Below are 17,778 nucleotides of genomic sequence, written 5' to 3' on the forward strand. Positions count from 1 at the left end.
TGATGTGGAGTGGTGGTGATAACAAATACGAGAAAGGAAGAAGAAAGGAGGAAGAGGATGAAAGAACAGTAGTGAGAAAGTAATAGAAGAGAAGATGAAGGAATATTGGACGGAAACGATGAGGGAAAGGACGAGTGGTGGTGAAGTGTTGGGGGAAAAAAGAGGGAGCGAGACTGGTAGGAAGAGGGCTAATGAGTTAAGATAGTGGGAAGGGGAAACAGGAGAGGAATGATAGAAGAAGGTGGAAAGGTGGGGATGGATGGAGGGGGAGAAGAGGGCACGAGAGAGGAGGGGAAAAAATGAAAGAAGAGTGAAGGAAGGGAAAGGAGGGGAAAAAAAAGGGGAGAAGAGTGAAGGAGGGGAGAGGAGGGAGGATAAGAAAAAAAAAGAGGAAGGTAGGAAGGAGAGGAAGGTAGGGAGTTGCGTTAAGAGGGAATGAGAAGAGAGAGTTGGGAGATGAAGAGGGAGAAATATGAAGAAAAGAGGCAATATGGTGGGGGGGGGGAAACAAGAAAGAGGGAAGGGAGAAAGAAAGAGAGAAGAGGAAGGAGACACAGAGAGGAGGGGTGATGAGGCAAAAACAAGAAGAGAGAAGGAATCAGGAAGGGTGAGGAATGTGCAGGGTGACAGAAGGGTGGGGCTGAAGAAAACAGAAGGAGGGAGAGAGAAATGAAAGATGGAAGGGAGGTAAAAAAGAAAAGAAAGATGTGGAAAAGAATGAAAGATAATGGAAAATACGAACAAGATGAAGACTACCTCTCACACGATGCAACGTCAGACAACAGACAGGTACAGAAAAGAAGAAAGGAAGGAAGGAGGGCAGTAGGAAAGAAGGAAAAGAAGACAAGGGAAAATGAAGAGGAGGGGGTGATGGAAAGGAAGAAAATAACAATAAGACTAGATTAATAACCGACCTATTTACTACACGAGGGTCAGTAAGGCTTGTAATAATTTTTTAAAGCTCCCATCTCCCTCAAGAACACAACCCACAACAATCAGTGTACATTCAAATCACCAGTTGTACTATTGGATATACAAATACGAAAGTCCATTCCCCTCACCATACTATTTTTCACGTCTGGATTCACTGACGCTTGAGTGTAATGTGGTGAACTGTGGTGCAAATTATCATCCATCTGTGGGTGATGAATTAGACATAGAGGACAAAGGTGCAAATTAAGTATCTATAAATCCAGCAGCGGGAATGAGGCAGGGGAGGAGAACGGGCGTGAAATTTGACCATAGGGATGAAGGGGGTAGCAGTACAAGTCTGACCTGTGTTCGAATTGACGTCAGGTTCTTCTGATTGCAAGGTGGATGTGCTAACCAATGGATCACATGTTTAGCTAGCAGGGAGGGGATACACAGAAGGAGAAATGGGAAGGGGATGGCAAGGAGAATGAAGGACTGTAAGTATGATGAATAATACACGAATCTGAATTGATACACAAGCTACTACAAACACATGAAGCCATAAATTACACACACACACACACACACACACACACACACACACACACACACACCTACAAGCTATTCAGCATTCACAAATACCACTATAATCTCAACACAGGAAACCATGTCAGACTTTCCCCTCCTTAATACCTAGCCAACATCAGGAGTAGCGATATTTTTACATCCCAACCCTCGAAAAAGTTTATTCCCCTGAGGACAAACTGGCAACTGTGTCCACAAGCCAGGTATATAAAGTGCAGGCGCTCGGGGTAATGAGTTTATTCTGTCGGGGAAGGGGGTATGTTACGGTCACACAGGGGATATACGAGTTTAATATGCAGACACGTGGCGATATTGCATGCAAATGAGTCACGCTGGAAAGTCTGCGGTCGGGAACTTTGGCAGGAGATTCATGGAGTGCAATTGGTTTCTCATACCGGAGGACTGGTGGAGGGGGAGGTATAAATGGTGGATTTGATATTCAAGCTGGCTTCAGGGTTTATCAACATTGGAAAGGCATGTAGGCAGTTTATATTTATCACACAAAGGCAGTAAGACAGAAAGCCTGTACCAAATGCAATGGAAAGGAGGGTTGTTTAGAATACAGGTAAATGCTGGACCCTTCCAGGGGCTAGGCCCAGAAACACCTATGTCACTGAGTTACTGTTTTCTGAGTTACTGAGACCAATAGACTTACATCAGTCAACTCATTGATCATTTGTGTCAGCCAGCCAGGCACCCACCACCACCACGGCAGCCTTCACTGTTATGTGGCGGGAGTTAGTGTCTCATGCGACTCATGTATTTAACATAACCCCCTTGAGCCTTCCTGGAGCCTCCTGATGTATGGGAAAAAAAAATGTATTGTATACATCACTAAAAAAAAAAGATGGCTAGATGAATAGATATGAAACCGAGATCTATGGACCTAAGCTTTCAACACAAGTGTCACTTGGTATGCCTCCGCCAAGTCTTGCACACAGACTCGCCATTCGGCCTTGCTGACCCAATCAGTTCATCATCCCTTCACACTGTATCAAAGATAAAAGTTTGGTCGAAATCCATCAAGGGGTCCAGGAGACATCATGCCCACATGATAAACTAAGTCGACCCCATATCTTGCACTCTGACCCCTTGACCTTGTTGACAAAATCACTTCATTGTCTCTTCATACTGTATCACTAACAAAAGTTTGGTAGAAATCCGTCAAGGGGTTCATAAAATATTGTGCTCACAAGGATAAACTACGTCAACCCCATATGACCTTGACCTTTGACCCCTTTGACCTAGCTGACCAAATAAGTTCAACATTTCAGCTTGGATTATTGACAAATGTTTGGTGGAATCCGTCGATGGGTTCAAGAGACACTGTACCCACAAGAGTATTATGGACCCACCGACCCACTCACGCATGGACGGACAGACCAATCACTTAATGCCTCCTCCACCATAGGTGGGGAGAGGCATAATAAATGCAACTAAATTACATATGACTTTTTGCACCTTTCACTGGTAAGACAAGAACATGGCAGTAGTTACCTGGACAAGGCTTGTCCGCTTTGAGTTCAGCGGCATTGTGATGGTGGAGAAGGAATGACGTGCGGTACTTGTTCCTCTTCCTCCCGCTCATTCCCTTCTCTAAATTTAGTGACATGTATATTTTCAAGTTTAACTGTTTTTCTCAGAGGCTTCTGCTACAAAACAGCTGCACTGTTCTAGTTTCTAGCTCAAGAGGGATTCACCTTGTTTGTGTATTGTGAAGTGAATGCGGGTGACCACAAGTGTCTGCCAGTGGGCAATATTATACGTTTTAATTTACATGTTTTTCAGTGGAGAGTCATTTTCTCTGTGATGATAAAGTCCATGGCAACTTGTTTGCCTCTAAGCCCCACTGCTGTATCAAGGAGTAGGAGATGGCCTCTACCACTTACGTGGATTATATTTCCTGTGTAAATTACAGATTTCTCTCTTCATACGTGAACTGAACTGAATTAAATGATGGATTCCTGGCACCATGTATTAAGAACCAAGTAGCACTAATTCAGAGTGAAAATATAAGAAATGGGGAAGATGTTGAAGTAGCATTGGCTCTAAAGCGGTCTTGGCACTGAAGCTGCTTGGCGATGAAGTGGCTTGGTGATGAAGTGACTTGACTGGTAAGTTAGCAAAAGGCTTGACCCAGGAAGGGAGAAAGGGTAGACATCAGTGGGAGGTCCTGTAACTATTTATGCAATGAAATAAAACGTCTAACCTGATAGTAGATTGAGAATAAGCCGGAAGAAACATGGATACATCAAGAAGAGTGGTAGGACAGAAAAGAAATGGACAATAAGGAGAGAAAGATTGGAGACGAAACGTTCCCTTGTAGTTGCCTCTTACGAGTACAACAAGCAGGGACACTGGGGAAGTATTTTTCCCTTGCCCCTCTCCCCAGAGGGGGGTGGGGAGGGCGACTGGTGCTGCCTGACGAATTCCTTGAAGGGCTTGAAGATGTGTAACTGAGATGAGTCAAGAATGCAAACCCTCCCCACTGGCATTAGGTGGACTGATCTGACATGAGCTGTGACTAAGAGATGGATCAGAGTTTAATATGAACTATGACGAATTAGGCACCATCCATCTAGGTAATCTGCCTGTTCCCTATTCACCTGTGAGTGAAGCTCATTTTGACTGAATACCCAATGTGAGGCTGTTGTTAGCAGGATCTGTATCAATATAAGAAAAGAAAATATTCATAGGGACATTGTGCCCAGCTGCAGGAAAGTACCATGTCTTCGTTCTGTTCCCAGACCCTTTTCATCACTACTGAATTGTCCAGGGTTGAGAAACTGTTAAGCTGCTACTCTTCATGTTGGTGTTGCTAATGATGCTGGAGAGGAACCCCATCACGTGGTGGCACTGATATACAATACTTGAGCAATAAACAGCTCTTCTGACTGCTTATACAAACACCCCACAACTCTCCCCCTGTCCCCCAGATGGACGATGGTTGACTGCAGGAGAGTGACAAGTTCAGCCTGCAGTCCACTGGGTACACATTCAGATGAATCTGGGGCTACAAGAATAACAACAACAACAACAACAACAACAACAACAACAACAACAACATCCACTGCAACTGTTACTACTACTACTACGACCTCCAGCCGATTTTTTTTTTTCTTTTTTTTTGGCTAAGGAAAGCACCTCAGCAGTGGAGGGGTAAATGAAAGCCATAGCCAACCCGTTTACTTCGACAAATTCCCTGCAGCTGCGTCCTATCGTCAGACGTTTGCATGAATGAAACGAAAAAAGACACCTTCTGGCATAAAAGGAATCACCCAGACGCCACGACGTCGCCTTTGTAGCTTTATTCTTGTTAACTCTACACGATTTTATGTAGTGTTGCCGTCAGATAATTCTACACTGACAAATATCGTTTCCCGTAACCCAAGACACCATTTAGCTACTGCGTTGGGTGGTAGCCATATCACAAATTACGCCTGGTGGTCTAGTGGGCTAAGGCTCTCCAACATCCGAGGGCAAGCTGGAATTGTTGCTCACATAAGGCTACTCAGGGGAAAGTGAGGCTGGTCAGCACTGGTCGCCCACGCCATAAATGTCGGAATTCAAAAGCCTACGTTCCTGACGGGGCAAAATAGGACTAGATATGAATGAATGGATGGAAAATAAACACCTATACTCTTTTTACCTTAACTTGGCCGAGATTTTCGTCCACTTGCAAGTTAGATCACGCAGGTCAGTGGAGGAAAAAAGCATAAATTCTTCAGCACCTCATCGTGACTAGCATCATATCTCCGTGTTATTTTATTGCCACAACTCAACATTCAAGATATAGATAGCAATTTTAGGCCAGGTTAGAGTAAAAGTAGTATAGTAATGACGACATTGGAAGCAGTCTCTCTCTTCACAGCGTCTCTTTAAGATTATGCCTTTTATATTTTTATTTTTATTTTTAGTTTCTTGTTTGTTTTAACCCTCTTGCTACGACCAGACGATTTTATTCAGATTTTGGGAGAGCTCACTTGGCAAATGATTTATAATGCAAATATTTAAGTACGTCTTCATAAACACATACACCGAAACGACCTCAAATACTTCCATACCAGAAATACACACACATTCATACACAAAATTACTAGTTATACATACGTTACATCTGTGCACACACGAGGTGTACACAAAAATAAACTTACAAGTGACGTACACACAAGGTAACCTGAATATAATTGAAAGAAACGCAAAATACGAAGAATACACTCCTGAGGACTGCACAGTATTCAGAAAGAAACCTACACACACACAAACACACACATAAACAAAAACAAACAAACACACGCACGAAAATAACAAATGACACACAAGGAGATGAAATACTCCTTAACACGAGAGAGAGAGAGAGAGAGAGAGAGAGAGAGAGAGAGAGAGAGAGAGAGAGAGAGAGAGAGAGAGAGAGAGAGACTTGTGATTTTATATATACAGACAGATAGATAAAAAGATAGACAGACAGACATAGATAGATAAACAGACATAGGTAGATACAAACTGATAGATACATTTAATTCTCGACAAAACCACATCACCACAAAAAAAAAAAAAAAAAAATCGGAGAAACAATTCCTGGAGAAACACACATACACATGAAATTAGCGCACATAACTTACAACCGGTACACACAGCCCTCATAAATACACAAGACCGTTCAATGTATATCTGGCACACACACACACACACACACACACACACACACACACACACACACACAACTGCAGAATGTATTGCACTAACTTATATACACACGACTCAGAGGCGAACCAGACGTGAACAAAATCTAACTCTCACCTCCCTCTCTCTCTCTCACACACACACACACACACACACACACACACACACACACACACACACACACACACACACACACACACATTTCAAAACACACCATGCAGCATTCACGTTAGCTTTGTATATATCTCAACACCTCTCCTTCAGCGAATCATTTTACCTTTAACAAAATCTAACTCTCACCTCTCTCTCTCTCTCTCTCTCTCTCTCTCACACACACACACACACACACACACACACACACACACACACACACACACACACACACACACACACACACACACACCTTTCAAAACACACTATGCAGCATTCACGTTAGCTTTGTATATATCTCAACACCTCTCCTTCAGCGAATCATTTTACCTTTAACACCTTTGCAGTCTCTTGCACGGAACTAATGCATGCAATATTAAAGAAAAATAAAACATATAAATAAATAAGTAAATAAAGACTATTAACCCCTTTAATCTGGTGATATACTCGTTTTTATTTCTTACTATCTTTTAATTTTATTTTTTTGCCTTTAATTAGAGATACAGCCTTCATTAACCCCTTCAGCACGAGGGGCCTTTCTTTAAGCTGAAGAAAATCGTCTGGAGGTGACAAGAATGAAGTAAAATTATAAGTCATCAGAATAAAAAGGTTAAGGTGTAATAGAATAAATCGCTCAGGAAAAGGTGTTACGGTGTCCTGTCTGCAGTCAGGTATATGACCCCCATGTACACCCATGACTGTTTTCCACACGTATTTCCATATGCGTAACCTGTGTGCGTTGTTTCTCATAAATATTTCCATGTGCGTAATCTGTGTGCGTTGTTTTCCGTAAACATTTCCATGTGCGTAACCTGTGTGCGTTGTTTCCCATAGATATTTCCATGTGCTTAATCTGTGTGCGTTTTTTTTTTTAGATCGGATGGCGGCCAAACCCAGTGCTGAAGATCTGGATGGACCACATACACATGGTGCCACATAGAGGTGAGTATGTGGTGTCAGAGGTGAGTATGTGGTGTCAGAGGTGGATGTGTGGTGTCAGAGGTGGATGTGTGGTGCCAGAGGTGGGTATGTGGTGTCAGAGGTGGGTATGTGGTGTCAGAGGCGGCCATGTGGTGTCAGAGGCGAATATGTGGTGTCAGTGATGAGTATGTGGTGTCAGAGATGAGTATGTGGTGTCAGAGGTGAGTATGTGGTGTCAGGGGTGGGTATGTGGTGTCAGAGGTGGGTATGTGGTGTCAGAGGTGGGTATGTGGTGTCAGGGGTGGGTATGTGGTGTCAGAGGTGAGTATGTGGTGTCAGAGGTGGGTATGTGGTGTCAGAGGTGGGTATGTGGTGTTAGAGGTGGGTATGTGGTGTTAGAGGTGGGTATGTGATGTCAAAAGTGGGTATGTGGTGTCAAAAGTGGGTATGTGGTGTCAAAAGTGGGTATGTGGTGTCAGAAGTAAATGATATGACGTGAGTATGTGATGTCTGATAAAATTAACTAGTGATATGGGGGTGTCAGAGGTGGGTATGTGGTGTCAGAGGTGGGCATGTGGTGTCAGAGGTGGGCATGTGGTGTCAGAGGTGGGTATGTAGTGTCAGAGGCGGGTATGTGGTGTCAGAGGTGGGTATGTGGTGTCACAAGTAAATGATTTGACGTATGTGATGTCTGATAAAATTGAGTAGTGATATGGGGGTGTCAGAGGTGGGTATGTGGTGTCAGAAGTGGGTATGTGGTGTCAGGTGGGTATGTGGTGTCAGGTGGGTATGTGGCGTCAGAGGCGGGTATGTGGCGTCAGAGGCGGGTATGTGGTGTCAGGTGGGTATGTGGTGCCAGAGGTGGGTATGTGGCGTCAGGGGTGTGTATGTGGTGTCGGAGGTGGGCATGTGGTGTCAGAGGTGGGCATGTGGTGTCAGAGGTGGGCATGTGGTGTCAGAGGTGGGCATGTGGTGTCAGAGGTGGGCATGTGGTGTCAGAGGTGGGTATGTGGTGTCAGAGGCAAATGAACAGTGAAAAGAGAATGAAAATTATAGAATGAGATTAGGGAATTATTTTTAAATATAAAGGTGAGATTAGGACGAGATTGGGTAGGAAGAGTGAGGTTCTGGTGGTAATGTAGTGAGATCAGGATTGAAACAGTGAGGCTAGATATTTTTTAGTGAGCTCACGGTGAGATTAGGGTCGGAATAGTAGTGTTCTTATCTTAGAGTGAGATCAGACTGAGAATAGTGATGGGCCAATGAGATTAAAACGAGATTAATGGCAGAAAAGTAATTACAAAGAGGGATAGCAATGAGATTAGGACGAGATTTGCGTTGAATCATAACTCCACAATACTGAGAAGAGCATGAGAATAATGAGCAGTGAGATCGCAGTGAGATTAGGGAGTCGACAGTGAGATTACTTTGATATATCTGTGAGATCTAGACGAGATTAGCGAGAAACGTAGAGTAATATAAGGATGAAGTGAGATTACTTTGATATTACACTGAGATCACACTGAGATTAGGGAAGGAACTTAAAACGAGGTTACTGAGATTAGGGCGAAATTAGCGAGAAACGTAGAGTAACATAAGGAGATTAAGTTGATATCAGAGAAGGAACAGCGAGATTATTCTGATATTACAATGAGATCACAATGAGATTAGGGAATGGACAGTGAGAATACGGTGAAAACAGCTGGATTACAGTGAGATCATGATGAGATTTGGGAAGGGGCAGATGAGAATACTTTGATATCACAGTGAGATCACGATGAGATTAGGGAAGGGACAGTGAGATTAGAGTGAGATCAGTGAGATTAGGATGAGATTAGCGCTAGTTCGTCTCCCCAGTCAGGAGCGGAGCCAGACCTCTGATTGTCAGGGGAGGGACGCGAGGGGAAGCGAGGTGGAGAGAGAGGGAGTTTTGTTGTGTCAGAGTTGTGGCAGTTTTGATGCAGTTAGTGATGTGTCTTTCCCTCTCTGGGGGTCGGGGAGGGGAGGGAGGGAAGGAGGGAGGGAAGGAAGGGAAGGAGGGAGGGAAAATGGAATGGGGAGAGGGAGAGAGAAGTGAGGGGAGTGGGAGGGAGAGATATTAGTTGGAAGGCAAAGAAGGACTTTTGGAGGGCCGAGTTGTGCCAGTTCTGATGTAGTTGGCGATGTGTCTTTCTCTCCCCCCACCCCCTCTCTCTCTAGGTGGGGGAGAGGGGAGGGAGGGAAAAGAGAGAGAGGAGAGGAGAGGAGAGGAGAGGAGAGGAGAGGAGAGGAGAGGAGAGGAGAGAAGGGGAAAGGGGATGGAAAGAGAGAAGGGGAAAGGGGATGGAAAGAGAGAAGATGACAGGTAAACAGAGAGGATGACAGGTAAACAGAGAGGGATTTTTAAGGGATCGAGTTGTGGCAGTTTTGATGTGGTTGGCAACGTCTCTCTCTCTCTCTCTCTCTCTCTCTCTAGGATTCGGGAAGGGGAAGAAGTGGGGAGGAAGCGAGAAGGGTGAGAGGGTGGGGAGGAAATGGGAGAGAGAAAGAGGGAAGGGGAGTGGGAGGACAGGGGGAAAGGAGGAGAAAAAGACAGGAGGGTAGGGTGAGGGAAATAAAAAAAGGCAGAGACAGGGAGCTTTGTTTTGTCAGAGTTCTGGCAGTTTTGATGTGGTTAGCGATATGTCTTTCTTTCTGTGGGGGTAGCAGAGGGAAGAAAGAAAGAGAGGAGGAGGAGGAGGAGCAAAGGGAGAGAAGAGGAGAGGGAGAGATATGAAAGAAAGGGAGAGGATATGAAAGATATGGAGAGAGTGGCAGAGAGAAATGAGGAGCATTTTGTGTCAGTCAGAGAGGGGAAAGAGGAGAGGAGTGAGATTAATAGGGTAGGGATGGGGGAAGGGGGAGAGAGAATGAGGGGAGGGGAGGGGGAAGGAAAAAAGGGGGATGAGAGGAAGAGGGGAAATTTTTAATTTAAGGGGTCGAATTGTGTCAGTTGTGATGTAAGTGATGTTAGGGAGAGGGTGGGGGAGAGAGAGGAGACGAAGGATAGAGAAAGAGAACATAGAAAGAATTGGGGTAGAGAGAGCAGAGAAAGAACAGGGGTAGACAGAGAGTAGAGAAATGACAGGGGTAGAGAGAGGAGAGGAAGGAAAGGGAGAGGGAGAAAAAAAAAAAAAAGAGGTACGGAGAGGAACTTTTAGAGGTAAGAGGTGTGGTAGTTTTGATGCAGTTAGTGACGTATCTTTGAGAGAGAGAGAGAGAGAGAGAGAGAGAGAGAGAGAGAGAGAGAGAGAGAGAGAGAGAGAGAGAGAGAGAGAGAGAGAGAGAGAGAATTCTAGGTAGCTGAGTTGTGGAGGCTTTGATTTAGTTAGCGAGGTATTTTTCTATTTCGGAGTTAGGAGGAGGGGGAAGAGTAGAGACTGAAAGGGAGAGGGGGAAGTGGAGAGAGGGAAGAGAGAGGAAGCGAAGCAGAAAACTGTGGGAATTTTAAAGTGACTGAGTTAGGGTAGTCTTGATGTAGCATAGTTAGTGATGTGACCCTCTCGGGGGGGTGAGGGGGAGGAGGAGAGGGGGGAGGAGGGAAGGGGAGATGGAAGGGGAAAAGAGGGGAGACTGAAGAAGGTGGTCGGGGGAAAGGGGGAGAAAGGAGGGGCAAAAGAAGCAAGGAAAAGACAGCTGAAAAGAAGAGTTGTTGAAGCAGAGTTGAAACAGTTTTGATTTAGTTAACGATCGTTCTCTGAGATGCTGGGGAGGAAGGAGATGGAGGAGGAGGAAGAGGGCAGTGTTGGGAGGGAGGAAGAAAAGAAAAGATAAAGACACGGAGAGAAAAGACAAAGAAAGTTAGGGAAAAGATCAAGAAAGGGAGGGAAGAGAAAAGGAGAGAGAGGATCCAGTAAGGAGAGATGGAATGGAGAGGAACACGGAAATGAGAGTAGGTAGAGCGAGAGGGATTTTTGGAGAGAGAAGTTGAAGTAGTTGTGCCATAGTTAGTGATGTCCTCTCTCTCTCTCTCTCTCTCTCTCTCTCTCTCTCTCTCTCTCTCAATGAGGAGAGGGGATAAGGATAAGAAGGGAGGGAGGAAGAAGAGGAATGTATGGAGAGATGATAAAGTGGAGAGAGAGAGAGAGAGAGAGAGAGAGAGAGAGAGAGAGAGAGAGAGAGAGAGAGAGAGAGAGAATTTTTAGAGGAGAGAACTATAGATTTCTCGTCTATTCTTGGGATGTGGGGATGAAGAAGGGATGGGAGGTGTAGGGGGACGGAGGGAGAAGGTGGAGGGAAGAGGGGAGGAAAAGTAAAGTGGGGAGGGAAAATAAAGTGGGGAGAGAGGGGTGGGAAAGGGAAGTGAGAAGAGGAGAGGTAAAGAAAGCTTATTTTTTTCTTTCATTTTTTTTTAGAAGATACTGCTGAAGAAGATTCGATGCATTGTTGTAATGTACTTTTCTATTCTGGGGAGGGGAGAAAATGGGGAGGGAGGGGGGAAAGGAGGAGGTGTTAAGGGGGAGGATGAGGGATGTGGGGAGAGAGGAGGAAGTGGAGGTAGATGGAAAAGGACGAGAAAGGGGGAGAGGAAAGGAAGGGAAGGGAAGGGAAAGGAAGCGTAGAGATGGGAAAGGAAAGGAATTGAAAGGAAGGTGAGCGAGGGGTAAGGTAGAGAGTGAGGGATTTTTAGCGGGTAAGTTAAAGTAGTTCTGATGTAGTTAGCGACGTGTCTTTTTATTGGTCTGTGTGGGAGAGGTGGAGGGAGGGAGAGAGAGGGAAGGAAGAAAAGGAAATATGGGTGGAGAAAGGAAGAGAGAGAGAAAGGGTAAAGGAGGGGAGGAGATAGGGAGATAAAGGTAAATAAGAAAAGGGACTTGAGAGAGAGAGAGAGAGAGAGAGAGAGAGAGAGAGAGAGAGAGAGAGAGAGAGAGAGAGAGAGAGAGAGAGAGAGAGAGAGAGAGAGAGAGAGAGAGAGAGAGAGAGAGAGAGAGAGAGAGTATCGAATAAAACACACACAAAATGAGCAAAATCAACACATACCCCACAAAATTATTTAGCATATATATTTTGGGCCCAATTGACTTATGGTTGGGAAATACTGGATCAAATAAGGAGAAAACTCAAAGGATACATAAAACTATACTCTTTTTAATCTAACTTGGTCTAAAATTGCCATCTCTCTATCTTGAATGCTTGTAGTAGCAGTAGTAGTAGCAGTAGTAGCAGTAGTAGTAGTAGTAGAAGTGTTATTATTATTATTATTACTACTATTATTATTATAATTATTAGTATTATTTTTATTAGTTGTTGCTGTAATAGTTGTAGCCTCAGGTTCATCTGAAACGTGAACCCTGTGGACTGCGGGCAAAGTTGATCTGCAGTTCACCATCCTCCTTTCGGGGGACAGGGAAGTAGCTGAGGGATGTTTGTATAACCAGGCACATGAGCGACCTGATTTTAAGTGCGACCTGATTTTAAGTACGACCTGATTTTAAGTACGACCTGATTATAAGCACGACCACAGGAAGGCGACCCTCTGCCCCTCTCCAGCACCATCTTCAATGTTGAGTGGTGGTAAATTAACACTATATTATGATGCTAGTCACGAAGAAATGCGATGGAAAGGAAGTAGGGCCGTAGCATTGTCTTTTTCTTTTTCACCGAGTTATGTGAAATATGCTGCAAAGGGAAGAAAATCTAGGCCAAGTTAAGGTGAAAGAACTACAGAATAACTTTTGCGAGATAAAAATTGAGCAAACATGAAGAATATATCAGCCAGGAATGAATATTAGTGAGATACAGAAAGTACAAAAAAAGTGAGTAGAGGAATCCATTAGAATACAGAAAATAAGAATATATAATTTACTAAGGTACAGAGAGGAGTGTGTGAGCTGAAAGCAGGGCAGTGAAATGGCGGGGAGCAGGGCGACATGGAGGCGATTTGTTTGTGGCCATCCCTTACAGGATTAAGGCGTTTGGTAATAGACAGATGGACAGAGAAATCCAAGAGAATCCAAAAGGCTATAGTGAGATAAAGTACAGTATATTAAACAGAGGAATCCAAAGAAAATGAGACCAAAAAAGTTTCAGTGTGATAAAGAACAGAATATTACAAAGAGGAATCCAAACAGAATCCAAAAGAGATGAAGATAGCACAGAACATTATACAGAGGAATCCAAAAACATACAAAATACTACAGAAGTTTTGGTGAGATAAGGAAAGTACATGATATTTCAGATGAATCCAAAAGAATACAAGAGACCACAGTAATAAATTCTAGTGTGATAAAGTACTGAATAATACATGGGAATCCAAAAGAATCCAACAAGATATTTTTAGACGAAAACAGAGAGGAAACCAGAGGGAAACAAGACACCAGATTTTTCCTCCTCTTTTTCTCGTTTTTTTTTTCTTTTTTTCTGCGAGACGAAAAGAGAGCAAACCAGAAGGAAACAATAGACTGGATTTTTTTCCCTCCACCCCCCCTCTCTCTCTCTCTCTCTCTCTCGCTCTCTCCCTCTGGCGAGACGAAAATAGAGGTCAAACGCACAGGAAACAACAGAGGAACATACGTTTTTGAGAGAGAGAGAGAGAGAGAGAGAGAGAGAGAGAGAGAGAGGGAGAAAATACTACCTAAAATGATAAGACCTTGTTTACGAAGGGATCTGTAGCTGGGAAAGGAGAATAACCAGGTGAGAAAAATATCTATGCGGAATTCACCCGGGAAAAATACATATTCCCTCTTTCTCAGGAATTTATGACTCGAAGCTGCATTTTTGTGTTTCCCGTTTCTTTTACGCACGTGTGTATATCCTCCATCGCCCCCGCTGACGTGTGTATTGAATTATGCGTTTCCTTGACTGTTTTCTTGCAGTGATGGATGCATGTTAAGAAGTAAATACGGAGAGGAGAGTTCTGTTCATGTATCTTATTTTATACGTATATTTACATGTGTGGGTTATTTAGAGTTGAGGGTCTTGGTAGAGAGGGACGCCTTCACGTGGCGGCACTGATATGACCGAGGGATGGACCTGCCCAGTTGTACAAACGTTCCTCTGTCTCCTTCCTATCCCCCGAAAGGAGGAGGGTGGAATGCTGCATGAGGGCAATTCTAGCCTGCAGTCCACTGGGTTAACATCTAGACATGCCCGGAGGTGCAGCTACTACAGCTACTACTACTATGTGAAATAAGCTGCAAAAGGACGCAAATCTGGGCCAAGTTAAGATGAAAGAACTATAGCATGTCTTTCTAATATTGGGTACGTGCATATTCTCTGACACACACACACACACACACACACACACACACACACAAAGCCTTTACAAGACCAACACTTCGACTTTCACATACATCACTCCTCTTACAGACAGATACCTCTTTCCCATCCGAACTTAGCCGGCATGAGGAGGGGTTAATAATGGCCATCACCCTCTCGGAGAACAAGATTTGGTCCTGCAGTGGATAGTATGTGGAGTGAAACTAATATAATCGCATATCTCTACCTCTTTCTACTTTTATATCTAGCAATTTATGTATCTATCCGTGCATCTATGCAGTACATCCATCCATCAATCTACCTGTCTATATACGTATCCATCTATCTGCCTATCTATATATCTATCTACCTATCCACCTATCTATATATCTACCCATCTATCTACCTATCTTTCTATATATGTATATCCTCTGTCCGTCTGTCTCTCTGTATGATCGGCTCCAACACCCACTTATCACATGCTTATAACAGCCTATCACAAATAAATAACATACCTCCAAAACAATGCCTATTACTACTACGCAATGACGGTCCTATTAAAACTACCGTGTCACCTGCATTTACCTGCGTCATTTCAAGGTGAGGGACACGGCAAGCACAGGACACTTTTAATTCAAGGTTCATGTAGCAAATTCCTCTCTGGAGTGGGTCAATTCTGCCCAAAGGAAAATACTGTATGTGCATTGGAGCTGAGAAATTAATACTATGTTGGTGTATTGGTATGTGTATTTCTGTATGACTGGTTCTTGTATAGTGAATGACGGACGCCGAGAAATGAATGTAAAGTCTCTAGCACTGTATACAGGCTTGTAAGTGTATGTACAATCCTGTATAACTGTATGATGAATGAAGGGTGCCGATAGCTGAAAAATGTAAAATAGTTCACACATTCCTTTTATCTGTTATCGAATGAGTGGACGACATCTTTTTTTCCCCACACTTATCTGTCTGGCTTATCGACTGGTTATCTGTCTGTCTGTCTGTCCACACGTTCATAGTAAAAAAAATAATGGAAGGATCAAGGCTAACCCAAGGATGATGTGAGTAAATCTTGTCTGAGTTACAATCGCAGGCAGAAGTCGCGCGTCCTCTCCTGCTTCTCTGTACCTCAACTTTGAATCTCTCTCTCTCTCTCTCTCTCTCTCTCTCTCTCTCTCTCACTCACTCCTCTCGTCCCCATGCAGGTCTACAATGATCCCGTTCGTGCCAATTTGAGAGTTGTTCACCACGGATTATAATTTTTCTCACACTTTTAATTCTCTCCCCCCTCTCTCTCTCACTTTCTCACACTGCCCCTCCTCTCTCTCTCACTTTCTCACACTGCCCTCTCTCTCTCTCTCGTCCCCAGGCAGGTCAACAGTGATCCCGTTCGTGCCAATTAGGGAGTTGTTCACCTCTCCTCTCTACCTGACCTACGAAGGATCCCTCACCGAACCGCCTTGTGAGGAGACGGTCACCTGGGTCGTCCTGAACAAACCTGGATACATCACCGCTGACCAGGTAAATGAGGTAGATTAAGAGTATACAGTAGATTATTTAGACAGGTAGATGAAGGAGATTAGTGGTATACAGTAGACTAATTAGCTGGAGGTAGATGAAGTAGATTAAGGGTATACAGTAGATTATTTATGCTGGAGGTAGATGAAGTAGATTGAGGATATACAGTAGATTATTTAGACAGATGAAGTAGATTGAGGGTATACAGTAGATTATTTAGACATGAAGTAGATTGAGGGTATACAGTAGATTACTTAGACAGATGAAGTAGATTAAGGGTATACAGTAGATTTAGACAGGTATATGAAGTAGATTAAGGGTATAGAGTAGATTATTTAGCCAGAGGTAGATGAGGTAGATTAGGGGTATACAGTAGACTAATTAGCTAGAGGTAGATTGAGGGTATACTGTAGATTATTTAGCTGGGGTAGATAAAGAGTAGACTAATTAGCTGGCGGTAGATGAAGTTGGTTAGTGGTATACAGTAGATTTTTAGCTAGAGGTAGATGAAGCAAATTTAGGGTATACAGTAGATTATTTAGACAGATGGAGTAGATTAAGGGTATACAGTAGATTATTTAGCGAGAGGTAAATGAAGTAGATTAAGGGTATACAGTAAATTATTTTGCTAGAGGTGGACAAGAGGTAAATTTAGAGGGATATGAGGTGGCCAGGTGTATTACGGCTAGGTTTTATTCTCTCTCTCTCTCTCTCTCTCTCTCAGGTAAATATCTGGCATTAGGTAGACGAGACTACCAGAGTTGTCAGACCATGAGAGAATCAACAGGATCAGAGGGGTAGATTGAGGATGAGAGGATTTAGACTGAGGGGTAGTAGTTGATTAACCCTTTAGAGAACAAACACCAACCTATGTATTTTATTTATTTAGACAATTATCTTCACCTGGGATAAATTCCTTACCTTTAAAGAAATTATTGTTCTTAAACCTGCTTGACCTTGGAACCCCCCCCCTTGAACATACACAAATTCCAGCTAATTCCCGAACTTAAACCTTTAGCTGAGAATTACATACTTTGCATTATATTTCTATGTGAGACGATTTCGGTGGACTCTAAAGAAACCTCAAACTATTTTTTAGCTTAGAAAGGAAGATTAATTTTGAGGTACTGAAAACACACACACACACACACACACACACACACACACACACACACACACACACACACACACACACACACACACACACACACACACACACACAATATGAACAGAGCTTTTCCACTGCTCACCACAACAGAATCAGTGGATACGAATAAGAGGAAAGAATTAACGTTGGAACAAACCAGCACTTTCAAGCATCAACACTGCACCATAACAACCACACAGTACTTAACACCCACGCAACGCTACACACCTTCACAACACCGCAACACCCACACAGCAGGAATTACTGATACCATTATAGAAATTAAGGCAAATCACCATCAAATGCAAGAACTAACCTCCCCAACACACCATGGGTTCGTGAAGGAGAGAGGCGTCGGTCACTATAAGGTCACGTACAGAGAAACAACTATCTTCCCAGCTCCGTCTGAAGAATAGTTACAACGGGCGAAAGACAATGAAACCCCCATCTCTACTAGTGTGTGTTTCAGATAGTTCGATTTTTCCGCTAAGTATTCGTCAAACTCTGGGATCTCTCTCTCTCTCTGCACACACACCTCCTATCGAGACACTTACCGAGTACTGTTCTACTCACGTCTCAAGATGGGTATTTTTATGACCAAACCATCACGTCAATGTTTACTTTGGCCTCAGACATCATAAGCAGTA

The 17,778-nt window shown here is 43.5% G+C and overlaps 1 protein-coding gene across 2 annotated transcripts in view; it reads left to right on the forward strand.

The window, feature by feature from the left end:
• LOC145418005 (carbonic anhydrase-related protein 10-like) overlaps positions 1 to 17,778 on the forward strand; it is a 339,202-nt gene that overhangs the window by 209,511 nt on the left and 111,913 nt on the right. For both annotated transcript variants that reach the window (XM_080286543.1, XM_080286544.1), the window contains exons 5-6: positions 7,206 to 7,272; positions 15,836 to 15,987. In XM_080286543.1, the coding sequence (XP_080142669.1) occupies positions 7,206 to 7,272; positions 15,836 to 15,987 (219 nt within the window). The remainder of the gene's footprint in view (positions 1 to 7,205; positions 7,273 to 15,835; positions 15,988 to 17,778) is intronic.

This window comes from Coenobita brevimanus, chromosome 112 (assembly GCF_032717465.1).
Source record: "Coenobita brevimanus isolate Jiangsu-jjx chromosome 112, ASM3271746v2, whole genome shotgun sequence".
In the NCBI taxonomy this organism is placed as follows: domain Eukaryota; kingdom Metazoa; phylum Arthropoda; class Malacostraca; order Decapoda; family Coenobitidae; genus Coenobita; species Coenobita brevimanus.